Raw genomic sequence first — 10,548 nt, 5'->3', positions numbered from 1 at the left:
CAGCTTAACTAGGGCTAGGCAAGAGTTGCTCCCAGTGAGAAAATGAGCTCTTTATCTCAAGGAAAGCAGTGTAGCTGTTTACCAACATGGCCTAATAATCCTTGCAGCAAGCACAGAGAAGAAAGATGTAGTTAGTCCCATCCAGTGACAAAGTCACATGTAAGATTTTTTTTCTTTTCTCAAAGAAAAGCTTCTTTAGCTACCCCACCAAGAGTTCGAGTGATTAGGTTTTCTCCATCCTAGAAATAGCACTGTATTTGTTGTCTTAAGGATCTGGATTAAAATCCTGCCTTGAAGTTACTTACTGGCTGTGGGACAATGTCAAAGTTCATTAATCTCTCTGGTCATTATTTTCCTCATCTGTGAAAATGAAAGGACCGGGACAAGTTAATCTCAAAAAGCTCTTCTGGCTCCAAAACTATGATCCATTTTGTTCTCCACACAGGGCAATTGGCCATCTCGTGACTAAAGTTATGAAGACGATCAAGCTGTTTGTTGTTTCACTTCATTCCATCCCAGAAGCCTTGAACAAGCCTTGCCAAGAAAGAGACTTTGTAGAGAACGAAATTTTGAGTCCAGTTGGTGGCAGTGTTGTTTAGTGTATTAATCTCCACACTTAGAATCAGGAAGGCCTGGGTTCAAATCTCACCTAACATATTTGCTGGCTGTATAGCCCTGAGCAAATCATTTAACCTCCCTCCCCACTGAGTTTCCTCATCTGTAAAGTGACGCTAATGATAGTACCTACTTCACAGGGTTGTAGAGGCCCAAATGAGATACTGTATAAAGTGCTTTGCAAGCCTTAATGTGCTATATAAAAGTCAATAGTCTGTTAAAAAATTACAAAACAAGCTACTACTTAGATATTTACTGAATTGAGTTTTATCTGCAGTTTGGCACTGAGTAGACGGTGCATTTAATCTAGCTTAGCTATTTATACCCTTCAGGAAGTTCCCATCTCAATTGTCTCATCTCTAAAAATATAATGTCCAAGTGTCCAGGACACTTGGGACAGCGATCCTCCATAGAAAGAAGGGAAAAGGAGTCAATCAGTCTTCCAAAGGGAAATGCAGGTTGTCAGGCTTCAGCTCCAGTGCAAAGAGCACCCCACCTCACAAGCAGGGGGCGATGGGTCAAACACCCTGGCCCTAGCCCCAGCTGCACGCTCTGGGTCACCCCAAGGCCTGGGCAATCACAGAGTTTAACCTCCGTGAGTCAAAGGTGTCCAAGGCCACAGATGTGTGTTCTGTACAAAGAATACTTCAAATCAAGTCAGGAAGCCCAGGTGATCTCTGCCCTGCAGCTGCCTGGGATCATTTCTGCCCCATGACAGAAAGATCGGTGTGGGTCTCACCCAGCAGCACACAGGGTGAGCCTGAATTTGCCTTCCCTTGCAAATAGGATTATAGACTATTAGAACTCAAAAGGCACCTTAGAGACTGTCTGGTCCATCCTGAGCTCCATTTTACAGACAAGGAAACAGGCCCACGGAAACTAAGTTACTTCTTCAAACATAAACAACTATTTAGGTGTAGAGAAAAGATAAGAATCCTCCTAGCATGGAGATCATTCCACTCACCAGAGTAACCTTTGTCATGAGTTAAAATAATGAGAGTGGGAGAGGAAAAAAAAAGGATCATTACTTTACTTTCAAAACAAGAGTAAATTAGCATATATGCATATATATGCAAATATACATGTGCTGCTTTTCACCCCAGTGGTGGTAAATACCACTGCCAAATAATAAGAGTGGGAAAAAATTTTTTAAAAAATCACTATTTAAATTTTGAAACAAGCAAATTAACTCCCATATATGCACATATTTGTGCTGCTTTTTACCACGGCGGTGTTGATACATTTGTTGCAATTATTTTCATTTGAAATTTTAGAAAAGCAAAAAAAGAAAAAAAAAGTATAAGTAAGTGCCAGAGAACCAAGACTATAAACAAATAATACCGATTTGCTTCTCTTATATAAAAAATATAATAATAAATCAATCAGCAGCCCTGGATCCAATTTCAGAACCTTTCATTAACTGGCCTGGCTTTAGAGCAGTCACTAAACTGCTCTGATCCCAATTTTCTTCATCTATTCCTGACACTTACTACTCCATAGTATTTTACCAGCGTCTCAACACAACAGCTCTGTTAGTACCTCAGGTGTTATTATCCTTATTTTATAGGAAATTAGATCGCTTAACTCTTGTCCACACAACTGACAAGTAACAGAGGAGGGAATTCAAACCTAAGTCTCTTCTGACTCAGGTTTGTTCCACTACGCTACTTGGAGGGGAGGGGTCATGGGGGTCAGGGTGGAGATAGATATCCAGATCTCCTAGGTTTCCATCAGTTTAACTCGGAATCTAAATCTTAATTGAACATCTTGTCTTACACAAGACTAGGTGCTACGGTGTGCATGGGGAGGAAGCAAAGGGGGAGGGGTATTTGTGTAGCGCTTTTTATTAGGCTTGCAAATCTCGTCCCTGAGAACTACCTTATGAACCCAGGTCTCCCGACTCCGGCATTCATTGTTGAGAATCACGGGATTACTGCTGGGTATGTATGACATAGCAGAATTTCTCAGTCCCATATGGAATAGGGTAACGCCTAACACCCCCAGGAGAGACCTTGTGCAGCAAGTAGACAGAGCTTTAGGCAAATGCACAAGAGCTGGTGACTCTACCACGGGGCAGAAAATCTGAGCCAACGTAGCCAAAATATAAGCGAAATTGTCTCCAGGCTCTAAGCAATGTGTGCAACTCCGAGCTGTGCGATTTGCGTGAAGAAGGAAAAGGGTAGGTGACATGAAGAAAGAAAGTTGTTGTAGAGTTATCATTCGTTTGGATGGCCAGGATCGGCCTCTTGTCCCACCCTTCCCCCCAAATTCTTAATAACCCCAAACTATGCATATGCAACCACTGCGAACGTTGAACTGAATTTCAGAAGTGTAGGTACCTCATTTTGCTTTCGTATGTCTTTCCCTAACGCAGTACCTGGCACATCGTAGGCGTTTAATAAATTTACCCTGTTTGGTTAAATTTTGGAGGAATTAGGATGGGAAGAGGGGTAATTTTGGAGTATATTTATGACAATTTTTCAAACTATGTTTTTCCTCATTTAAAATTAAGAACGGTGCCCATCAGCCAGCGGTCCTACATTTCTGGAATCAACAAATGGACCACAGTATTTATGGAATTCGAGCTAGGTGCGTAGAGCTAAAAATCCGCCCCCCCCCCCCCGCTCCCCCGGGCAATTCTTTCGGGAGGTAAGAAGGATAACGGAATGAAGATTAACTCGGGCATTTTTTCTCCTGTGTGGTCACTTTGCACTATTATCAGTAACTCGCCAGGGTAGTCCTGGTAGTTCGAACTTGTCAGTTACCTTCTCCAGCTGCTTTCACCAACTCTTATCTCTTTTGGGAGCACTGGTTTACGGCGACTAGAATGATTCCCGTAGTGGTGGGGGTGGGGGTAAAACAAACCAAAACCAAAACACTCAGAGCCCCCGCCCCATTTTGTGCTTTCGAATCTGGAGGCACTCCACTGACATAACAAGACTAAACAGAAATAAGTATTTTCCCAAATCCTGAGTTCGTTGTTTTTAAGATATTTTTTTTTCTTTCAGAGAACTGACAAGCGCTCAGGGTACTTTGGTTGGTCCAATTGAGTTTTCTCTGAACTCAATCTTGAGAAAGGCAATCCAATCTCTCCCTGCCGCCTCTCGGTTTCCCCTCTCTTCTCTTTTCCCTGCTCTCTCTTTCTCGCTTTACACACTATGAAACCGGACACCGAGGTTCTCAACTGCCGAATGTCTAGGAGATTAAACTTTCAAGTGCCACCCGTTAAAAATAGCCAGGGAGCCCTTGCCTCCATTACAAAAGAGCCTGTATCCGCAGGTGTGTTTCTGCAGGAGAATGGGGTTGGGGGGAGTGAAGAGGGGGGAAGGGAGTGCTCTCGGATTTTTTGGAGCCGGGGCTCTGCCTGGGAAGCCTTTGGTCGCTCCCGGGGATTACTGGAATAGTTGGTGCATACGCTGTCAGGCTCTTACTAAGGGCGCGCGCGCTCGCTCGAGCGTTTTCCTTGGCAGCTCATCACAGCGCTCTTGCTCGTTTACTGACGCGGAGCAGGGTACGCCAAGGGAAGGAAATCATCCTTCAGTGAAAGCTGGCGCTTCCACCGCGTGGTGCAGTTTACGGAGTATCGCTGAGTACTACATTGGGAGCTGAAAGGGGCCGTCCAAGGGCATACAGTTCAACCCTCCCTTGTTTTACAGATAGGGAAACTGAGGCCTACAGAGATGAAGTAATTTACCAAAGGTCACACAGATAGTAAAGAACAGAGGCAGGGGTCCTCTGAATCCAAATCTATCCTTCTTTGCTACTACGTCTTTAAGTCAGAGGTCTTCGGTTCGAAGCCTGACTCTGCTACTTAGGATAGTTCTGTGACTTCGGGCAAGCCACTCCGCCTCCCGGGGCCTCACTTTCCCTATTTATAAAATTAAGGAGTTGGTTACCTTGCATCTCCCAAACCTATATACGTATCTTCTCAAATATCATAATCCAATCTTGAGATTCAGAGAGAATGCAAATTTAGCAAGGGAAGGCTAGCGGGGCATGTTTTGCTCTCCAGCTCAAAGGTTGTGCAATCCTAACAGCTGTTCAGCCCGGGCTCTCGCCTCCATTGTTTCCCTAGGGTCACGGGGGGGGGGGGTGGAGGTACGGGGTGGGGGGAGGAGAGAGGAAGGGAAAGCGAGACCTAGAGTACTTCGTTTGGACTAAATCACCGCAGCACCAAGCAGGTCCTTATATCGAGAGATATAGCTGGTTTCTGGCAGTTTTCCCTAGCTGGGGAAAGTGTGCTAGAGAGGAAGACCACTTTCTGGAGAGCCTCTGCCAGGTGCCTTGGGACCTCGTCAGTCCCCAGGAGCCCTAACCCTAGCCTGAGTTATTTTTAACTCAGTTCCCCTTTCGTCCCTAAATCTCTGCAGATCACTGCCCTTGCCTGTTCTCCCACAGAGAAACAAGAAGTGTCGGTGAAGCAAAGTCCTACATAGAGGGAACCCCTGAACACAGCTGGACTCCTGGTAGACAGAACTTCTGACCTCAGCTGAGTCCCTAGCAGAGGGAACTCCTGGGCGAAGTAGAACCTAATGGAGAGAATTGCTGGGCACATCTCTACAGCGCAAGGACGCCGGGGCTGGGAGCAGAGCCCGCAGCTGGAGCCGCAGGCAAGCAGCCGGGGAAAGCCCGCACATGTGCAGCCTGATGCTATTCTAAAGTAGAAAGTGAAAAAAAAATCCCTGCGGTCGGAGGAGGGGTCGAGAGAGGAGGAGAGGAGGGAAGGTCACTGTTTTTAATTACAATATGCTTAGTTTTGTTCTCTTTTTCCTTTGGAGAAAATAAAACTGGGAAATAGGGCCCGAGGTTTCTTTCTCCTTACTCGGCTCAACGGTTTTTCCCCCCTCTCTCTGGTTACTGATGGGTTTACATAGCAAAGTAAATTCCTAGCCCCAACGTGAAAAGACGTGGAAGGAGCTAGACCCCCTCGTGAAGGAATGGTGGTCTCCAGTTAGAGGGGAGAAAAATTTCCACTCGTATCTTGGCCGTCTCATCGGCAAAGGAGAGCGGGTCTCGCTTTAAGTGCAAAGTCGCTTGCCCTCTGGAGCCTAATTTAAGGCGTCCTCAAGCCAATCGCCGAGTTGAAAACAGGGAAAAGGTAAACGGTGTTTCTGCGAATCTGGGTGCTCAAGCCTTGCCCAACTGCAAGCGAAACTAGGCTGGTAGAGACACCGCAGCAGGCGGGAAGAAGAGGAGGGCAGCTCCTTAGCTTGCCTGGAAAAGTAAACAATTCTCCCTGGTTTTCTCCCCCAACCTACTCAGGCTTAGATCTGCAGCTCCCCCATGAGCGAGACTTGTAGAAAAATCATCACTCCGAGGGGACCTACTCTGCCCAAAGGTGTAGTAAAGCGCTAGGGCTCACCTGGGTTTGAAGGCAAGAATTCTACCTTCATTGGGCCATTTAAACTTGTCCGTAACCAGAGGGGAAGAGTGTGCCTACTTACGGCAGGGGCTCAGGGCTTCTATCCCCTAAGGCAGGGAGATGCCTCCGAGTGCCCCCGTGAGGTACGGGCACGGGGCTCCCACTTACCCTCGGAGAGCGCAAGTGTTGCCACCAGCAAGGTCACCAGGGCGACCACTTTCACGTCCATGGTCCTTGGTTGGGGAGCCGAGGTCGAAGCTGCGAGGTGTTCAAGGGGTAGCAGGCGAGAGAAGAGTGAAAGTCCAGCAGCCGTGTGCGCCTCTACGCGCTCTCTTCTCTCCTCTATAGAGGGGGCGAGCTGGGGGCTGGGAGAGAGGAGGGGAGGGGAGAGGGGCGGGGGGCAGGGTGGTGGGGAGGACCCAGAGGAGGGGGAGGGGAGCAGCTAACCATGATTTATTGCCCGTGGCATGTTATTACATCCTTCCTCTATTAACATTGTTGGACCATGCCCAGAAGACCAAAACTCTCTCCGCCGCAGCCGGCCCAAAGATTGGCGAGTTTAGCCAACTTTAGGAGGAAAAGGAGAGTAAATAAATACCCCAAACCAAACAGCAAAGGACGCGAAGTGGCCCGAGCTGCTCCGGGGGAGTCAAGCGGGATCTGAGGGAGGCGGGGAGCCGGTTTCGGAGCCTGGGGCACTTCAGTAGGGGGGGGGCAGGACGGGGAGCAGGGAGGAGGGGGCGTAGTTTGCCGGCTCCACGCGTTGGACGTTTAAAGGGTGTTTGCTTGTGAGGAGTAGAGAGTCTGGGGGTAGGGGAGAGAGAATGATGTGGCCCCTCTACTTCTTACACTTCACAGACTCGCCCTAAACTGTCGCATTGGAGGGTGGGGGGATGGAGATGGCGACGTTTCTGAGATCCTGACTTTCTCCTGACGAGCTCTTCCCTTAGATAAAGGGTTCTTAATCTTTTTACGTATCGTGAGTCCCTTTGACCAGGTGGGGAAGCCCAAAGTCCCTTTCGAAGAATAAAGTTTTCAAGTATATGAAACAAACACATAGAATTACAAATATACACTGAAATGCAGTTAATACACATCATCTATATAATCTCTATCAATCTTTATCTATTGATAGATGTGTGTGCACATTTGCATCTACATATATACATGTATATGTATATATGTATATGGTTCATGAACCACAGGCTAAGAATTATTGCTGCAGAATTCTATTGTAGCCAGAGGCAGGATGGGACCCATTCTTCCACAGGGCTGGATGTCAAAGGCTCTGTTCCTAGTGGAAAATGCACTGTTCTAATACTGACTCTTCCAGGTCCTACCTGTGTGACACAGGGCTGGTCCTCTCCCTCTGTTTGGCCTCAGCCATCTATATCTTAACCATCTGCAAAATAGGGGGCTCTAATTAGAGGATTTCCAGGAAGCCCTCAGCTCTGACAGTCTGGGATCCTCTTGGCAACTGTCAGGTAGCATCTTATGGAATGGAGAGCACATAGCTCAGTATCACAGGTTTTTTGGGGGAGCAGATAAAATGCATCCCTCAGCCATCTTGGACCTTGGGAGAAGGCTGGGAACAGGAAAGTGGGTTTCCAATACTTGGGTGGGCCTAAGTCTGGCCAATCTGGAGGCCAGCAAACAGTAAAACTTTATTTTGAGCAGTGGAGCAAGGAGAGGGAGCCTGGTCTTCTGAAAGGCTCTCTTTAAATGTGGACTTCATGCTGCCTCAGGCCCCACTTATCCCCACCTCCCCTTACTCTAAGTATGATTAATCTTTCTCTCCAATTCTGCTGACCAGACCTTGTGAAAAGAGCCCACTGAGGATATTCAAAAGTTGGCAAGTGGAGTTGGAGCTAGGGTTAGGAATAAGGAAAGATAAGTTGCAGGAAGCTTGAGGAGCCCAGAAAAGGAAAGGCAGTGTGGTGTAGTGGAAAGGGCTGTGGATTAGAGACAAGACACAATTGTGTCCTCATAGGTATTCTGCCAATCACGGGCATTGTGGAAGAATTAAAGTACTGGATTTGGAGTCAGAGGACTCCCCACATTTCTATGTGGTCTCAGACAAATCACTTCACCTTCCTAGGTCTACATTTCTACATTTACATATTGTTGAAGGGAATAGGTAGAATAGGTGATCTCTGAGGCCTCTATGCGTCCTAATATTTTATGATTCTGTCACTTCCCTTTTCTGGGCCTCAGTTTCCCTATCTGTAAAAAATAAGAGTATTGGCATTTGGGGATCTCCAAGGTCCTTGTGTTCAATGAATGTTAGAGCTACATAGGACCTTGGCAAACATTCTAGTTCAACCCCTTCATTTTATAGATGAGAAGGCTAAATCCTAGACAAGCGAAGTGATTGACCTAAGATTACACGCCTAAGAAATCAGAAAGGCCAGAACCTTGGGACTTGAGTCTTCTTTCACCAGAGCAGCTTTCCTTCATTTTAAGGTTCTTTAACTCGTGGGAGGGAACTGTTCCTATCCCAGTGGTGACTGTGGGCTTTAGTCAAAAGAGCCCGATGTAGCCAGCAACTCACCAGACCAGAGATCTCCACATCCCCTCCTCACCCTCACCCCCCAGTATCTTAGAAACTAGTTGCATCAGTCCCAGGGAAAGGGCTGTTTTGTTCTCGGATCTGAGGGGTCTCAGAAGCAGTGCCCTCCCAGAGTGAGGCCCAGGCTCTGCTGTTTTTTGTTTGTTTGCTTGTTTTGTTTGTCGTCCTGTTGCTTTACTGGTTGGGTCAGATTCGGTGAGCACCTGTGCAGGGGGTGACCTCCCCCTCCCCATTTCTATGCAGCCCAGGGACCCAGGCCTTGTGAGAGGAATCACTCATCCTTCTCCAGAGACAGACACAACCGACTGGCCAGCTGAAATCATTTAGTCTCCTCACATTTCCCAAGGACCCAAGATTATGAAGGATAATTTCCCTACCTTGCCCCCCTTCCCCGCCCCCAACTAGAAGAGATACAGTGGAAAGAGCACTGGATCTAGAGGATTTGGCTTCCTCTGGAGCTTGTTACCTTGTACAAACCAGTTGGCCTTCCTGAGTCTCAGTTTCTCAGTGTTAAAATGGTGGGGGGGTGGGAGGGGAGGGTGGATTATATGGTTACTGTTAAAGTAACAAATGAACAAAACTATGATCTTAATTAGGAGCCAGTTTGACTCATAGGTCTTCGTACTTCAAATTTTGGGCTCTCATCAAAAGTTGACCACCACTCCCGTCGGCCCCTACCTCCATATACCCTTTTCAATCAGCAGTCAGATTTAGATGGACATTTCCTCTAATCTCCCAGAAACCCAGGGCCGACACATGCATTTGGGCACCCTCTAGCGACTGATATGCAGAGAAGCAGTTCTGAAAACATCCTGTGATTTCTTTCCAGCCCCTGCCCCCTACCCCCATATTTTCCACTTTTTTTTTCTCTTTCTTGTCAAGAAGCATGTGCCCACATGTGTTATATGATGATTTACTATTGCAGAATGGTAATTCGACCCAGTTTCCCAATTAACAAGGAAGCATCATAAAACTGTAGTGAGCAGAGTTATAAATCAGGACCAGGGAGGGCTGTACTCCCACCTCTACACCCTCCCCTCCCCTCCCCTCCCCTCAATTTTCTTGGACCCAACCTCTCTACTGCTGCTAGACTGGAGTGGGGGGAAGCAGCCAAGATTTCCTGTGGGCAGCAGCACTAAGGAGACAGGTTTGTATAGGGGCGACATCTAGCAGGGTATTTCAGTCAAACTCTGAAAGAGATTGCCCCTCCTACTTCTTTTGCAATATAATAGGTTGAGCCGCAGAAGATAAATCAAGGCCCCACCAGAAGAGAGAAAGTCATCAAAGGGTACTATTCTGGTGAGGAGAGGAAACTCGGGGGATGTTTCCAAAGAAGAAAAGGATTCCCTCAGGTGTTATCTACCCCCTCCATCCCCAGTCTGTCTCCAGCATCTTTTTCTGAAGGCCTCTACTTCCTCATATATAAAATGGGCATAACAATACCTACAGCACTTACCTCACAGATTCAGATGACAATGTGTGTAAGATGCTTTGCCACCCTTAAAGTTCTACATCAGCGTCATATATATCATTTTTAAAAGGATCATAGAGTTAAACTAGAAGGGATCTTAACAGCTGTGTAGTCAAACTTCTTTTTACTGCTGAGGATACTGAAATCTGGGGATCCTAAGATGCTCACCCAAGGTCAAAACAGGATGTAAACATTAAAAGATATTTCTTCTCAAGGAGTTTTTCAGTTTAACCGTGTAGGGGAAAGAGAGATGACTTTCGGCTATGGGAGATTAGGGGAAGTTCTGTAGTGTCAGAAAATGGAGGAACAGGTAGGTGATGACAATATTTCAGTTTAGTGATAAGGAAGCCTTGACCTTGAGGAGTGGCTGTGGGTTAGAGAGAAAAGCCAGAAAGATTGAAAAGGAAAACTTCATAGGCCCCAGCAAAGGACTATACATGTATGTGCTTGGTTATTTCTGAATGGGGTTTGGGGAAATTCGTGAGAAGGAGACATTGAAAATGGCCATGAGGTAAGGTTTGGTGATTGGGA

At 46.7% G+C, this 10,548-nt stretch overlaps 1 protein-coding gene across 1 annotated transcript in view; it reads right to left on the bottom strand.

Annotated features, from left to right (window-relative positions):
* The window catches only part of CXCL12 (C-X-C motif chemokine ligand 12), a 21,023-nt gene extending 14,698 nt beyond the window's left edge, over nucleotides 1-6,325 (bottom strand). The window contains exon 1 of the mRNA XM_027847402.1: nucleotides 6,146-6,325. Within this exon, the coding sequence (XP_027703203.1) occupies nucleotides 6,146-6,206 (61 nt within the window). The 5' untranslated portion in view covers nucleotides 6,207-6,325. The remainder of the gene's footprint in view (nucleotides 1-6,145) is intronic.
* Nucleotides 6,326-10,548: the final 4,223 nt, after the last annotated feature.

This window comes from Vombatus ursinus, unplaced genomic scaffold, assembly GCF_900497805.2.
Source record: "Vombatus ursinus unplaced genomic scaffold, bare-nosed wombat genome assembly UNPS02015404.1, whole genome shotgun sequence".
In the NCBI taxonomy this organism is placed as follows: Eukaryota; Metazoa; Chordata; class Mammalia; order Diprotodontia; family Vombatidae; genus Vombatus; species Vombatus ursinus.
This window is presented reverse-complemented; position numbering and strand designations above follow the sequence as displayed.